This window comes from Dunckerocampus dactyliophorus, chromosome 10 (genome assembly GCF_027744805.1).
Source record: "Dunckerocampus dactyliophorus isolate RoL2022-P2 chromosome 10, RoL_Ddac_1.1, whole genome shotgun sequence".
In the NCBI taxonomy this organism is placed as follows: Eukaryota; Metazoa; Chordata; class Actinopteri; order Syngnathiformes; family Syngnathidae; genus Dunckerocampus; species Dunckerocampus dactyliophorus.
The window spans coordinates 6,080,681-6,098,167 of NC_072828.1; the positions used below are offsets into that span (position 1 = coordinate 6,080,681).

Consider the following 17,487-nt stretch of genomic DNA (forward strand, 5'->3'; position numbering starts at 1 on the left):
ACAGTTGTTTTAAGCATCTACTGCAAAAGAAAAAACAAGATCGTCGGAGATCATCTACATAACAGGAGCACTCTGCTGATTTTGAGGATCTCCTGCAAAAACACGAGTCAAAGATCCTCAAAATGATGAAAATGAGTGCTGTACCGTTTTTAAGGATGTACTGAAAAAACAATTTAAAAAATGCTAGTTAAATATTCCCTATATGACAAGAGAACTGCTTTTAAGAATCTACTGCAAAAATGCTATTCGAAGATCCTCAATGTGACAGACGCGTGCTGCTGTTTTTAAAGATCTACTGCAAAAACACCAGTCAAAGATTCTCTATATGCAAAGAATGAACTGCTGTTTTCGGAATCTTCTGCAAAAATGTTCATTTCTACATTCATTTCTACAAAGTTTTGAACTGAGGTTGTCGGCGGGGTCGGATGTCATTCACGGGAGCACATTCAAAACAGCAACGAATATTCTAAACCGCTCATGGCAATAGGAGCTAAAAAGTATTGATGATTTAAAGCCAGCATCAAACTTCAAGGCAGGAAAACAAACCGTAAACAGAGCGCTAAAATCAGACAGACAGTCGTAATAAACGTACTTCAAAAGATTTTTATTAGCGTATCTGTCCATCACGGAGACGCTGTTAGTTCTAAAAACAGACAAAAACAAATACTTTCATTGGTTGACAGAGAAAAGTTGTGATTATTGTGCCGTCTTTTCATCACAAGGTCGTATGATGTTCTGAAAGGGTTGCTGACTCAGTAGAAAGGTAGAGCCGCGTGTTTATTGGACGTCCCATTTCAGCTTTTGTTTTCCCCTGCAGGAATCCAGGGTGTGTTCTCGGCTGTAACATTCTACATAGTTGGGAGGGTTAATGGATTTGACACTTCTCCAAGGGTCCCATCGGCCGGCGAGTTCAGCAAAAGAGCTCCAGACACAACAGTGACAGCTGGGGGGAGGATAAATAAAAACAGTGTCTCCATGTCCGCGACAAGAGCAGGACAACAAGCCGGTAGCCTGCGTACACATACAGTACATACGTACGCGCACACCTCTCCTCACACGTTCGCTCCTTCACACTTACTGCATCCGCTGATGCCAGGGCAACAGATGGGGAGGCTGTGGCGCCGCAAAATAGCATAAAAAGCCGATGGACTTGGCCCGTTAGCAACCAGCGCTCCCCTGACAGGTGGACCGTGTTTACCAAACAAACCAGGAAAATGCCGACCAGCGAAAATGAGGCCGGGTTACACGGGCCGCGGATTTGCAGGTATTTCCGAAAGCCGACAAGACGGCGTGCCGCACCGGGATGGCGAGAGTGTCTCATAGAATTTGTCTTATGTTACGCGCCTCAAGCATCCCGAGCAGCTCTGGTCGTTAGCCGGGGCCGTTTGGGGTCGCAGGAATTGAGGGGTACTTTTTTAAGCCTCTCACTTTCCTGATCGCATTCCTCTTCAGGGCAGAGGGGAAATCACCTCGCCTCACATTCCCGAAAGATAACTTCCAGCAGACCTTGACCTCCAGTTAAACCCCAGCGACCAAATCCCTTCCCTGCGGCCTATGAGAGCCCCGATGTCCGGACCTCTGTCATTTTCCCCTCTATTCTGGCAGCTGCGTATGTGTGAATGGACAGACACTTGTGTGATGCGACAAACAAATGTTATGTGGTTGCACCGGTCAATAAATTCAGTACAATTTCAACCTATATCAGGTCCCCAAGTTCAAACCCTTGTCATTTGCAGCTCAAAAGGAAACAATCACTGCTAAGGCGTCTTTGGTAAGAAGCCCGTTCCTTAGCCCGCCAAAAACTCAACAGTGTGACTCGGAGGGGAAGTCTGTGCCAACAAAGTATGTTTTTGGGTTGGTCCAAAAGCCGCCAACCGCCAACCGATCAGTCGACGGGCGGAAAAATAATTGGAAAGAGGCAGGAGGCACATTATCTACCCCGAGGTAACAACTTACCTTTCAAGACAGGAATGCAATCATTGGCGCGGAAAGTCATTTTTTGTCTGTGTTCTGACTGAAAGCGAAAGAAAACAAGACAAGTGAGACTTTTAGGAACGGGCATTGGACAAAATGTCCTTAATCAACATTGGGTAAAATCGTGTCGTACTATCTAAAATAATGTTGGCCGCAGTAGTAGTAGTAGCCATTGTACGGATGTAGATCAACATCCTATAGCTGACATCACACTGTTTCCCTTCCATCCATCTTCTTCCACTTAGCTGAGGTCGGGTCGTGGAGGTAGCAGCCAAAGATCAGAAGCAAAGGCTTCCCTCTCCCTACTTGTTTTTTCTAGTTCCTCTCGGCGAATCCTGAGGCATTCCCAGGCCAGGTGAGAGACACAGTGTCTCCAAAGTGTCCTGGGTCTTCCCCGAGGCCTCCCTACCAGTCCCCAGGGAGGAATCCGGGAGGCATGCTGACCAGACGCCCGAGCCACCTCATCTGGCTCCTCTCTATGCAGCGGTGCAGTGGTTCTAATCCGAGTTCCTCCGAGAGGAGCTTCTCACCCTATCTCTAAGGGAGAGCCCAGCCACCCAACCCTTCCCTACTGTCTTTGTGAGCATTTAGCAAGCATTCAGTCAATCTACTATCGGCCGATTTCCATGAAAAAGTACGGTATCGGCATATGCCGATAGTTGCTGATCCTCTAAGTTTGTGATTTTGAAAAAGTAAGTCAAATATGTTTGTGTCTAATTATTATGGTTCCCCTTTAATATCATATAGCCCAGCGGTCACCAAACTGGTGCCTGTGGGCACCAGGGAGCCCTATGCCCATCCTCTGTAGGCCACGGAAAGGCCAAAAGTAAGTTTACTCATTTATTTTTTTGTATATTCAATGATATTTAATTGGTAGGGGGTGGGGGTGCGTTAAAACCTCGGCACAGTCCTGTTACCTACATTATTTTCTGATGGTACCTGTTTATTTGTAATGTGTAGAGTGTCACCATGCTTTTAGCATACATACCATGTGGCTGTATTCCATGTACAGTATGTGCCAACTCACTCGTGTTACACAAATGAGTCATCTTCGGCTTAGGAAACTTGTTCAAAATATAAAATAAAATAAAAGTTGCCTGAGATGGGCCAACACACACTTGGAGTAGTTCGATATGTATATGATCCAATTTCAAGTTGAAACATTTTTGAGAGCGTTACAACAAGCCAAATGCCGCTGATTCAGTGGAATAGCCCTAAATCAAAACAATGTAGTCACGGTTGAAATGTGGGTTTAGCACAACATCACCTTGCTAAGTGTGAGGATTGTAGTTCAGGTCCAACTGAATTTAATAAGACAGGCAGGTTGCAGCATGTTTCGCCAGCAAGTGAAAGGGTGTATCCTGGGGTAACTAACTAGGAAATGCCAACTTTTTAAATCAACCAACGTATATAGCAAAATTTGACCTCTGGTAACAAATTTGAGTCAAGCAGCTAAAAAAGCAAAAATGTAAAGACCCCTCCTAAGTTTTGTTGACTTTGCAAATGCAAACGTTGATTATGTAGCCTGAGGGTGGCACATAATGATCTGTAATTGCAAAAAAGGAGCAGCTGAGGACAGTGCTGATCACTGACAACAACACGCCCACGCTCACTGGTGCGGCGTGCACACGCCCATATTTAACCTATATTATTGGTGTCACTTCAAAGAGGAAGATTCCAGTGAGAATCATCTGATGGCTAAATAATGGAGTGAGCATGTAGGTGTCGTGGGTGTCCAAGGTGCTGCCCAGGGGCCATTTGTGGCCCACCGCTGTTTTTTTTTCATTGGAACTGGGCACATTCTACAAATATAAATTTAACAAAAAAATAAGAACAAAAACCAACAACAGCAAAAATTGAAAAATCAGCAGTAATTTTACACGAATAAAGTTGTAATCTAACAAGAAAAGGTTGGAATTTTACAAGAATAACATAATATTATGAGGAAAAATAACGTCATTGTTGTGGAATAAAGTTTAAATATTAAATGAAAGAAAAAGACGTTACTGTTGTAAGGCGTAATATTATGAGAGACAAACAAAACAACAATTTAAGCTGTAATTTGGGGAAAATTAGGTTGGGGAAAAAGTTATACTATTATGAGAATAAAGTCACATTACAAAAAGAAAATTTACAAACATTATTTAAGAAGAGATGAAATATTTGCAAAATAAAAAAAACTGCAGAAATGAAAAAAACAGCGGCACTTTTATGATAATAAAGACAAAATATTAAGAGAAAAAGTTATTCTAACGAGAAAAAAGTTGCAGTTTTACGAGAATACACTTGTAATATGACGAAAAATAATGTCATTTTAGTAGCAGAGTTGAAATATTAAAGCATTAATTAGAGCAAAGACCAAAGTTGATACTAAGAATTAGCTTTTTCCTCCTATGTCACAAAGCTGGGATGCAGTTTTTTCTTGAAATATATCTAACTTCTTAGCATATCTACTTGTGTTGCTTTACAAAATATCAAAATGGCAAAGTTGCATCCTTTCATTTTTCACTATGTGGCCCTGGCTGGAAAAGGTTTGGACACCCCTGATATAAATGATTGTCAAGTTAACCATCAGGACAATCCAACTACTAAATGACGTCTTTTGAAGGAAAAAGAAATATAATAGGATTTAACCATGACACCGTTCACAGTTTGTTGAGCCAACTGTGAGAGGAGAACATTTCTTGAGGGAGTACTTGTATAAGGCACCAATGTTTATGGGCGCAGTTAATCCTGCGTTCTGAACATCTTTTACAACTCGGGGAGCAGAAATATGGACGAGGTGCTTCGCTCCAGGCCAGAGCAGTGCTTGATCCCAGATTAGAGACACGTCCTCACTTTGGGAGGAAACACGTTAACCCCTTCTAAGCCCTCAGGTTATGATACGTGATACTGAATGTGCTGAACTTTACCTTTTACTTTGCCTGGTGGAATTGCAGCTGGACGACACTCGCTACTTAACCTCGTTTCCTGCTAAGAATGCCTTGAGAGAGACTATTACTGCAGCTTTAGTTTGTCTACATTCAATTGAATTTGTCAATCAGGACACTACTGCAGGCACGGAACTCTATTTTACCCCGGTTAAAGTCTTACCTTTGATGTTCCTGCTCATCTATACATTTGAAAATAAATTAATTCAGTACAAAGAGTCCTAATTTTGTTGTGTTTTCATAAGGGGAAACAAGCATTTCAAGTAAAGCATCATAGATCAAATTGTCAGAAAAGGTATCTTTTATTTTTTTATAAACTGCTGCTTTCCTGTACAAAGGATTGTTGCCAACAGATCATCTGAATGCTAGAAAAAGACAGATCTAAAACACACAGTACTCCCTTGTTTATGGCGGTTAATTGGTCGACCACAATCCGGAGTGGTAGGACATTGCCGTGAGCCGCTTTTGCCTACATCCGTGAGCACTTTTAACCTCTTTAAGTCTCGCACGGTAAACCATGCCTTTCGATGACATATACAGTAGGTCGGATATACAGTATTCAACCTGACCATTCAGAGTGCAGTAGATCGGATACATCAAATTTATATCTACATACAAACTACGCCCGAGTTTGCATGTGAAAAATCGGAATTGTACTGTTCAAACTGACATGAAAAAAATCTGATACAAGTCACATACGAACAAAAAAAAATCGGATTGTCCTGCAATGTGACTGTAGCCTTTGTCTCAAGTCTTCCATGAAGGCAAAAGTAACCTTAAATGTTCATTTGTCATTATTGGTCATTTATGTGTATTTTGAATTGTTTTCTGCATGTAAAACTAAAACTACAACTAGTTCTCCAGCTAGTCTGTGTTAACGGAACAATATTAAGTTTTTAAATAATTTATGGGAGTGCTTAATACTCAAACACAACACAGAGACAAACACTGAACTTTAACAAAACACAAAAAGCAGACAAGAGCAAATATAAAAGCTTAACAAAAATAGCGCCATCACCAGTGAATGAACGCTGTAAAAACACCCCAACAAAGTACATAAACAGTAACAAACGTGCATCTCAAGCAGCTATACAGAACACAGAGGGAGGAAGAAAGGCGTCCCCTTGTGAGAGGAAGGAATTAGCATATCAGTGAGGAGCAAATAGTAAAAGCAGAACGCAAGCAGCGAGGGATCACTCATGCATTCAAGTGCAGAGCTGAATGAGAATGTTCCCGTGCACTCATTGGAGGAAATCACACCATTTTTAAGAGCTTGTAGTAGTAGTAGTAGTAGTAGTAGTAGTAGTAGTACTTTATTAATCCCAATTGTAGCACATCCAAGATGACACTACTTAATTCTTGTAGCGTAGGAAAACAGTAAAGGGTTAAACGAGAGACCACCAGTTGATTTGGTCCACATCCAAGTTGGGTTACTGTGTTCACAGCAGACCAAATGAACCGCACCAAGCCAGAACACCCAGAGTTCCATTAAAAAGATGCCTTTGTGTGAAAGCCTCCTAAAAGCCGAGGTTTCCTCTGGCTAGGCTGTAGCCCAGCTTGTTGGTGTTCCCCAAGAAAGACATGAGGCCCACGTAGGCTTCGATGTAGATGCACTGGTTCAGGACCAGAACACCATTGGCCTTCCCGGGGACCGGCTTCACCTTGTGGGCTTTCTGAGCTGCTTCTTTGAGCTCCTCACGGAAGTTCTGAATCTGTGGACAACATGGCCCAAGAGTCAGATTTACTTCCAGGTTTACTGGAATTAAAGACCAGGGTGAGCAGGTGCTGAACACTGGATGAGGCAGTTGAAGTTCTTGTCTTGAGTCTGGAGGGAGGGGTTAGCCGCCAAGAACAACTCAAACGTGGGACTCAATTTCAGGTCTTAAGATGCATCTTGTGTCCAACATGGCACATTTCTCCTTCATGACATATTTTTCACGATATTCTAAATAAATGTGCCTCCAGCTCTTTGGTTCTGTCGGGCTCCACTTTGAGGTGCTGGTCAGACCAAGACTGGGCTCAACATTCCACCGCCTACGCCTCCTTCCTGCAGCAGTGAATCGGAGCTGAAACTCTGTGAAATGTTGTGACACAGCTCAATTGCCATCTCTGGGTAAAAGCTGCGATTGCTCAATTCTTTTCTCCTCCTCATGCCGAGTGCAATTCCTCAACTCTGTGATGATGAAATTCCTGTGAAAGCTTTGCAATACATTTGACTTTCAACAGCAAAGTCCAAGTCTTTAAACATTTCAGTGCACAGTTACCTTCAGCAAGGTTGTTATTTTTAGCTAGCGTTTGTTTTTTTGTTGACAGGACTGCAAGAAAACAGATATGTAACCCTGCCTGATTTCACCATGGTCCGCAGAATGACAGTTGAGAGCGCTAGTCGTCGAGCTAAAAGCCCGGACTTTCAACTCAATGTCCAGCACGACTCTCAAGGTGTCAGGGAGTGAGGCTTACCCACGTACACCCCACACAGGGCTTCCCTGATTAGGCTCCTGCCTCCGTATCCCGGCCTTGGATAGGCAGAAGAAGATGGACGGATGGATGGAATTTTAAGACCAGTGGAATTTATTTGATTTATCAAACAGGTCAAACAGGTCCTAGGTAAGGGACCAGACAAAGAGTGGCTCAATAGACCCCTATGATGAAACAAACCATTGGACCAAGTTTTCCCTTGCCCGGACGTAGGTCACCGGGGCCCCCTCTGGAGCCAAGCCTGGAGGAGGGGCACGATGGCGAGCGTCTGGTGGCCGGGCCTACACCCATGGGGCCAGGCCAGGCACAGCCCGAAGACACGACATGGGTCCCCCCACTTCAATGAGCTCACCACTCATGGCAGGGGCCAAAGGGGTCGGGTGCAGAGTGAGCTGGGTGGCAGCCGAAGGTGGGGACCTTGGCGGTCCGAGGTGGAATGTCACCTCTATGGTAGGGAAAGAGCCTGAGCTGGTGAACGAGGTTGAGAAGTTCCGCCTAGATATAGTCGGAATCACCTCAACGGACAGCAAGGGCTCTGTTCCACTTTGTTCCACTCTGGCGTTGCAAACAGTGAGAGGCGACGGGCAGGGGTGGTAATTCTCGTTGTGCCCCGGCCTGTATGTTGGAGTTTAACCCGGTGAATGAGAGGGTAGTTTCCCTCTGCCTTCGGGCAGGGAGACGGGTCCTGACTGTTGTTTGCGGTTATGACCCAAACAGCAGTTCAGAATACCCACAAGGGGATTCCCTTGTTCTGCTGGGAACTTCAACGCTCACGTTGGCAGCGACAGTGAGACCTGGAGAGGTGTGATTGGGAGGAATGGCCCCTCTGATCTGAACTTGCGCGGTGCTTTGTTATTGGACTCCTGTGCTCATCAAAGATTGTCAAAAACAAACACTATGTCCAAGCATAAGGGTGTCCACATGTGCACTTGGCACCAGGACAACCTAGGCTGCACTTCGTTGTGGTTGTATCATCGGACTTGCGGCCATATGCTTTGGACACTCGGGTTTTGGACACCCAAATGTATTGTGAGGGAACGACTGGCAGTCCCCTGTCAGAAGGAGTTTCAACTCCAACCTCTGGGACAGCTTCGACCATGTTCCGAGGGAGGTGGCGGACATTGAATCCGAATGGGCCATATTCCGTGCCTCCATTGTCGAGGCAGCTGATCGGAGCTGTGGCCGTTCCTCGAGGAATTCTGTGGACAGTACTCCGGGAGTATGGGGTATTGGACCAGCTAATTCAGGCGGTTCGTTCCCTGTATGACCTGTTAGAGTTTGTTTCGCATTGCCGGGAATAAGTCGGACTCGTTTCCAGTGAGGGTTGGACTCTGTCAGGGCTGCCCCTCGTCACCGATTCTGTTCATTTCTTTTATGGACAGAATTTCTAGGCGCAGCCAGGGTGTTGAGGGGTTCCGGTTTACAACCGCTACTCCCTTGCATTGAGAGGAGCCAGATGAGGTGGCTCGGGCATCTGGTCAGGATGCCTCCCGGACGCCTACCCGGGGAGGTGTTCAGGACAAGTCCGACCGGTAGAAGAACTCGGGAAAGACCCAGGACACTTTGGAGAGACTATGTCTCCCAACTGGCCTGGGAACACCTCGGGATCCGCTGGGAGGAGCTGGACAAAGTGGCCGGAGAGGGAAGTCCGTGCCTCCCTGCTAAGGCTGCTGCCCCCGCAACGCAATCTCAGATAAGCGGTAAAAGATGAATGGATGGCATTTTCCCATGTATCAACTGGTAAAGACTACATCGAAATACAGGAGGTGAATAAATGTATTGCAATTGATGTGAAATGGACAAGGGGTAGGATTAAATAAACTTGAATTCTTCCTAATCCTTTTCGAAATGTGGAATTGCGAATCTGTGTTCCATTCCGTTCAAATAAAATAAACCATTCCCATGCTAGGGGCCCTGCCTCCACCTATCGAGACAAAGACTGTATGACTGACAAAAGGGCTGACTCCGTTCATACCGTTGTTCTATGGAACAAACGTGCCAAGGTGATGAAGCCAATGCACAGAACCCTCTTCCTGCTTGTCTGGAGACGGGAGACGAGGAAAACAGACACATGCACTTGGCAATATATGGATGCTGGCAAAATTATCAAGTTCATTTACTGTGCGATTAATTGATTAATTTATTATCGTCCCAGGCCTAGCCATTTTTTCTCTCAACAAGAAGTCAAGTTTTAATATCGCAAGATCTTAAGTTGCAGTTTCACAGTCCAATTAATCCCTGCATATTTGCGATTCAGCATTCACAACGCCGCAAAATTATTTTTTGATTAAAAAAAAGATTGTTTTTTAATTTGTAGGAAAACCTGCCATTTTGTGCCTAGAATTGCCATGATTATGTATTTTATTGAGAGAAAACCCATCTGATTTGCCCTATGTTGACTTGCACAGGAGGTAGTCAGAGGAAAACCTGCAAGGCATGCTGGGAAGTTCATGCACACACTTCTCCAACAGGAGGTTACCCGGCATACCTTGTGGGTTATACGTTAGTATAAAATAGTATTATTTTGCATGTATTTTAGGCTTTATTTTGATACCCACTTAATCCATACGGTGCACTTCCATTATGTGTTCCACATGTATTACTTGTTATGGTATTTTTGGTTGCACCGTGAGTGAGGCGTTGCGTTTGTGTGAGTAGGAGTGTAAATGTCACGATAATCCATTGCAGACAGACAGCACTTCCTCAAGTCAATTGATGTTATGTAGAGGTGCCATAATAGAGTGTCAGAATAGACATTTATGTGGGTCTATCAATTACTCGTGGATTTTTGCCATCACGGGTGGTCTGAGATGGCAACCCCCGAGAATAGGGGGGATTACGGTATTAAGAATAATAACATTTCAGACTTTTACAAGTGGAACACATGTGCCTTGTCACGCAATTTCCGGAACTTTAAAGCCCGTTATTGGAAATTGCAAAATTTTTCCAACTTTTCTTTCCAAGGTAAAATGTGTTATATGACTCAAGAATGATTCTGGTATGTTGTTTATGATTGCTGTACGTGACATGAATCACTTTGCCCACGCGGAAGCTTCTCATCACATTTTTTATGACATAATAGTTGAGCACCTTGTACACACCTCTTCCTCCACTTGGTCTGACTGCAGGAGACCTTGAAGACGACGACACACAGAGTGGAACCTCTAAAGTGGAATTTTTTCAGAGGAAAATAGAAATGATCCTAAAACCTGAACCGTACTGGCAATGTCACAAGGCAATCACTGAAGTTAACCACAGGTACAATAATAGTAAAAGGTGAAACCTACTGTAAGTGCTACCTTTGATAATCTTTGCTAAACTGCATGATGGTGGCTACAATTCATGTTTTTGTCCTAACATTGTGGTCTCATTTAGAACAGTATGACCACAGGACGTATGATTTTCAAGGTTCATCTGTGCAGTAGAACCCTGTCTTTCACGGGCTTACAAGACCACCTGAGAATGGCAAAAAATAAAATCACATAAGCCTCTAACAACGTCAGTACTCAATCCTGGGCTATGCTGTTAAGATGCTCTTGTACATTACATCCATATTCTTGACATTTACACACTTACTCATACAATACAAAACATGAGGAGGTTATCAACCCAGACGCCTACCTCACTCAGAGTGCAACCAAAAATAACGAGTAATACATGTGGAACACACAATGTAACTGCACCACATGGACTATGCGGGTATCAAAAAAACACTTACACACCGATAACATGTGAAAACAATACTAGCATTTGGGCGTGGGCTTCCCAGCATGCCTTGCGGGTTGTATATTAGTTATAATAGTACAGTGGAACCTCGCTTAGCATACATCCCATGAAGCCGGAGTTTTTGAAAAGCTCTACTCGGGCCAAAACGTCTTCTAAAAGTTCAGGTTTTAAAGACCCAACCCTACGTTTGTGTGGAGAAAAATATACATTTTTAAAATGTCTGTATACTTGTGGACATAACCACCCGCCATGGTCAGCCTGTTTTTCGGTTAACGTAAAAAAATTCCGGCCAAACTTTGCCTTGGTTTGCGTACATTTTCCAGTTGGATCCATGAGACAAGACAAACGAGATTTTAACATTAATTTTAAGAAAAGTACAATGAAAACATGACTGGACAAACAAACTATTTAATTTAACCGCATCACAAAACAATGCAGGTGCGTTTCGAAATGTTTATTGTCCCACATATTGATGCTAAACAATGTTAGTCAACATGTTTTAGACCAAATAAGCCACTAATGTTATGATAATACACTAAGTCCCCTACTAACGAACATCCGACGTGCGAACATTCGGAGATACAAACACAAGCCGACTAGTCTATTTTTTCATGTGTTTTGCCTTATAGGTCCATATTTATACTGATACATGCTTGACCAGCTAGCCCATATTTATACTGGTACATGCTTGACCAGCAGAGGGCACAATGACACTCCTAATGGGACCAACAGATACAGGAAGACGAGGAAGAGGAGAGAGGAAGGCTAAGAGTTTTATGAAACAACCCGGACAGAGCGTGATTAAAACTTTATTTAGAGTTAATAGGCCTGCTTAATTCTACACCACCCATAGAACACTACCCCTTTTAGAAGAGTCTAACGACGACAATTTGTCCTTTTTTTTCAATAACTCCTCCTCCAACTCCACCACAACGACGTATGCTCGACCACTCCTCTTCAAAGGTAAATAACATTTATCACTGCGTATTATTATATCATTTTTATTATTGTTTTTTTCGTTAATTATCCTCGTTTAATATTACTACTGCATCCAAACTCATATTTACATACATACGCATATACTGTATATATGTATACACGTACATGTAGTACCTATATCATTGGTAATATTACCTTTTCCCCGACTTAAGAACAATCCGACTTAAGAACGGTCGTCTGGAACCAATTGTGTTCGTTAGTTGGGGACTTAGTGGATATAACAATAAAATTTTCTGGACTCCAAGTCACACTTTTTTTCATGGTTTGGCTTGTACTCCGGAGCGATTTATATATGTTTTTTTTTTTTCCTCCACACTGATAGCCGTAACAAGGCGCTCTTGGCTTGTGTGCTAGTGAGTGAATTTGTCATGTTGTTACATGTTGTTTCAATGCCCCGAGATGGCACTAATGTGTTAGGCATCTGTGGAGTATGTCTGTTGTATGGAGCAGCTGTCAGTTGCTGTCGCTATGCTAGTGACAAGATGTTGCCGCCTATTCTGAAATAAAGCCACCCAAAGAAGAGTTAAATTTCTCTTTTTAGTTGATATACAGTATGAAGATATCACAGCCAGTATCTGCTACTCGATGACGATGAACGATGACGTCCCCGACCCACCGCCACCTCATCGCAATCACGTGAAGTGAGCTTTGACAACCAGCCAGCATAATATCTGAATATTTCGATGGACATGACTCACTTCACTCGCCATTCTCCTGATATTTTGTTCTCTTACACTCCATAATGACTCACAGAAGTAATTCCACTTCTTGTAAGCGGAAGACAATGGACTTATGTGCATCCGTTCTTTATTCTTCTATGGTTCAGACTGTCACGTGTGCCCGTCTGCGTGCCTGTTCACAGTGCCACACAGCACTTATAAAGACAACTGAGAAAGATTGACAAAAAGAAAATCATATTCTGCAGATTAGAAGCTGCAAGTAGTGATATATGCAGCCGAAAATGGTAATCAAGCAGTCTGGAGTGAACGAGAAAGAGATGAGGCGAAAATAGGACACTCTAACTGCAGTGAAGGAAACAAAAAAAGCTAGTAGCGGGCTAAAAGCCATCTATCTTTTAGCCCACAGTTAAAGGGGCAAGTTCACAAATAGGTGCTTGAACAACATGCTACTGGGAGAGGCTTGCCAACAGTGCAGTTACTTCTCCACGCCCAGGTAGCTGCCAAGGCGATGAATATAGATGACTTTGCGGGTTGTGTTATGTTATGTTATGTTATGTTACCATACCACCTATTCACGTTACGTTAACAGACGCATATATGTAGCCTGTTGCTGTCCATTTTATTGGTACTACTATAACTTGCCTTTCAAGATTAAAAACAAACATAACAAAAGACAATACTAGCACAGCTTTGTTCTGCGGGTGATGTAGAATAACAAGCCTAGTAGTTCTTTACAACTTTTAATCGCCAGCTCGGCTGGGTTGCATCATATCATTCCAACTTCCTAATTCCTTTTCTCTCATTCACTCTCTCTACTGTTGGTCCCATCCGCAGTCCCACAGTGCCCTCTACTGGTCAACATGTAAGAGTATAATGATATGTATCTGTAAACACAACAAGCTTCTAATCACAGATATGTTAATATGTGCGCACAAATTCAAAATGGCCGCCAACCTGTCTATAACGGCCACCTGTCTATAGCGGCCACTTTTGCCGTTTCCCTTGACCGCTATAGACAGGTTTGACCGTAGTACGTATAAAATAACACAATATTTACTTTAATATTACTTTAAGTCTGTAAAGTTGTGGAATTGCCATTTGTGACATGTATTTTCTCTCAGGCAATTTCATACTGTCTAGTCTTTGCAGCATTTCTTAATATGCTGGCTTTTCAACTGTATTAAAGAGCAGCATTTCTTTTGGGATTACTTTGTGAACACACAAAATTTTGCGCTGTTCCGTATTCTGTACTTACATTGCTGACCAAACATTGCTGACCAAACGACCAAACGTGTTGACTATTGGGATGAAGGTTCTGCATTTTGATGTGTAGTTTTTTTCCCCAGATGGGAAAACTGGGTCGGGTGGATATGTTTGAGGTAGGCAACTTTTTGTTGCCTTTTATTTTGCTACCACTTTTGAATAAATCTGGCATACTGGCTCACCTTGCTCATTATTAACATTCCCACATGGGGGCTGTGGCATTTGGCTTTGTAAGCATCTTTTTCCCCTCACATTACCTTGCAATGCTCCTCACGAAGCGCCACTCTTTTGCTGTGTGTGTGTGTGTGTGTGTGTGTGTCAGCCTCTCCCCACAAGAGACAAAACGACTGTATTACTGGCAAGAGGTCTCTCTGCCATTGTATATATGTGTGAAGCGTACATAGTGTCTAGGTGCCGAACCAATGCAGAGTGAACCCTCTTACTGCTTTGGTGGCGGCGAGAGAAGAGTAAGACAGACACGCATGCGCATGGCAATATATGGAGGCTGGCAAAATGATCCAGTTCATTTTAATTTATTGTGTGATCAATTTCAATTATTGATCAAAAGAAATCTCGTCATGACACCCCTATTCTTAAGGTATTTTTAGCACAAAACGTCCTTCTTAGCAGCCTGCTAATACATGGAAACAGGAATCGTAAGTCAGCTCCGTCGCCCATCTGTGATGTCATCAGCAGTTGACTCTGTAGTTCTCTGCTAACTAACACAGTTACACCGTGTCTTTGCTTTTCTTTTGATCATGGCTGCAAAATAAGCCACAATGGAGACAAACAAAGTTGCCCGCATTTTGATTTAAAAAAAAAGTTTAAAAACACAATTGAATTCAAGAAATAACTCATGGCAAAACACATAGGTGGTGTTCGTTTTGATCTCGTTGCCACATCAACACCGTCTTTGTCAACAATCACATCTTCAATCAAGGTAAGTGCCGTCAAATGTTTATCCCTTTTATTTTTCATTTACATGTGTTTATCTGCATGATAACCTAAAATTGCAAGCTATAAAAATGTGTTTTGTGTCAACATTTTTGAGAGAGTCGGACCTTGTGGATGCAGTTACATTGTGTGTTCTGCATGTGTTACTTGTTGGGTCATTTTGGTTGCACCGTGAGTGAGGAAGGTGCTTGGGTTAATAAGCTGCTGTTGGTTTGTGTAGTGAGTAAATCAGATGGGTTTTCTACCAAAAAAACATGTCCCACTTACGGAGATTAAAAGCACAAAAGAGCGCGATCTGCCACAAATTTAAAAAATTGCTTTCATTGAAAAGCCACGAATATGAATGCCGAATTGGGACAATGCGGAGATCCACAATATTTCACAATACTCGTAGCGTGCGTTGGCTTACATTGCAGATAGAAGCGAAGGTGTCGTTGAGGTGCCTCACAGGGTGGGAGGTGAAGGTGACGTAGGGCAGGTCGGTGGCAAAGGGGTTCCACCAGGAGGTGAAGGATGGCTCCCTCAGCCGATCCCAGAAGACACGCAAGCCTTCGCCTTCACGTCTGATCACATCAAGAGAGGACACAAAAAAGGCGATGACAAAGTGTCCTTCCCCGTGTGGCATTTGAAGAACAGCCACGTCTCAGAGGATAACATCATTTCAGTGGAGTAGTGTTCAAAACATCACGCAACCCAACTGAGGTGAAATTAAACATGGTAAAATGCCAACCAACATTGGTCACATTACATTGACTCACATGTTAACATTCATTCTTGGGAGCTATTTTCTCATCAATATAACATTCCTGACACCTAGTGGCCAGTTTAGTAGAATTAGTAGCCATGCTCATGCCAGGTCACTGGCACTCTCCACACAGCTAACCATGCTAACTTTCAGCAACTCTAGAGTCGCGAGCGGGCGTCACACACATCACTTCCCAGGCCCTGCCTTTTGAAGGCGCACACAACATCACAGATAAAACATCTTCTAAATGCTTTATATTTGTATTTTCATTCATTTAGCCATTTTTATGATTGAAAATGCTTAATTTGGGCTAATCATCTGTACAATTTGCTTGTATATGCATTTGATTTATCTTTTGTATTCAACCACGAAAGAGTGATCATTTATTAATTAAATTTTGAAAAACCGCGAGAGTGAGGGAACAATGTTCGAGGGATGACTGTACTTTTACGAAAAGCACAATTAAAAAATTTACAACAATATATTGCAGTCTACTGATTTTATTTCTACACTCTTCTGCACTCTGTGTGTATGCTAGCGGCCCCACCTCCACCCACCGAGAGAAAGAGACCGTATGACTGACAAAAGGGCTCACTCCGCTTATGCCGTTGTTTTCTGGAACAAACGCACCAAGGTGCTGAAAACCAAAGCACAGAGTGAACACTCTTCCTGCCTGTTTGGAGGCGAGACACAAGACAGACAGACCCATGGCAATACTGGATATTGTGTGATGAATTAACTTACTTCTTATTGTCCCTGGCCGATACGAGAAATCTTGTCACGTTTTAATCTCACGAGATCTTGTGACACCCCCCCCCCAGCACTTATGTTTTCTTCACGTTGCAAGACAAACTTAAGCACTTCGTACATCTTTGTGTGTTGTCCGTACGGCCGACGTGTGTCTTTTGTACGTTTTGCTGGTGTCAAGTTTGTCGATTTTTCTACATCGCAGTTGCGGACTGTGTATGTGTGTCGTGCGCCACATGTGCACCGCTCATATGGAATCAGTGCAGCCAATGCACGTTCAGATTGATGATCATTGTGTACATCCTCCATGTGTGTCTTCTTCATGGTCACCACAACTACGCTCTCAAAGAACAAAAAAAAAAACTGCAGTGATTTGGGGAACGCAACGTATTATACATGTCCTTCATGTGTTCTTTGTTGCAGTGTGAGTCACTTGGGTGTTCATTTAACCATCATTAACGTATAAATTCCCACTTATACAAAACTCAAATTACAATCGCCGTCCCTGAACGAAACTCGCACGTAGACGAGGAATGTGCAAACTGATTTAGTGATAAATAGTTTAGCAATGTTGAGGAAGTGCAATCCTTTGCATTTGACTGCAATAAAAATTCTATCTTTCAAACAAATTAGCGTTTCTTCTTGTAGAGTAATTCTTCGGTAAGTTGTGCTTCAAATTTTGCAGCTTCACGTCATGGGTTTTGAAAAACATATGAATTAATAAATCACGCTGTTTCATGGTTGAATACGGACCATGATTAGAAAAATATATACATTTTATGTATTTTGTGCCTAAACAGAGCATTTTCAAGAATGAAAATGGCTAAACGAAGTAAAATGCAAATATAAGGCATTCAGAAGACCATTCAAAGACATGATATGTAGTATTCTACACTGGTCACTAGATGTCAGTAATGTTACTGTAATGTTGGGTGAGACACACAAGCACCAGACTTGATCGCCGGAACAACAGGCTTTTATTGCAGATTTG

The 17,487-nt window shown here is 42.8% G+C and overlaps 1 protein-coding gene across 4 annotated transcripts in view; it reads right to left on the reverse strand.

Annotated features, from left to right (window-relative positions):
• Positions 1 to 311: 311 nt before the first annotated feature.
• The window catches only part of tprg1 (tumor protein p63 regulated 1), a 46,931-nt gene continuing 29,755 nt past the window's right edge, over positions 312 to 17,487 (reverse strand). Inside the window, exons 4-6 of one of the 4 annotated variants that reach the window (XM_054788995.1) lie at positions 15,414 to 15,567; positions 10,484 to 10,546; positions 312 to 943 (exon numbers count right to left, since the gene is read on the reverse strand). In XM_054788995.1, coding sequence (XP_054644970.1) covers positions 911 to 943; positions 10,484 to 10,546; positions 15,414 to 15,567 — 250 coding nt within the window. In that variant the 3' untranslated portion in view covers positions 312 to 910. Of the gene's footprint in view, positions 944 to 1,956; positions 2,015 to 4,139; positions 6,617 to 10,483; positions 10,547 to 15,413; positions 15,568 to 17,487 lie in introns of those variants that run through there. The other 3 variants (XM_054788994.1, XM_054788992.1, XM_054788993.1) reach the window with 3 other exon arrangements.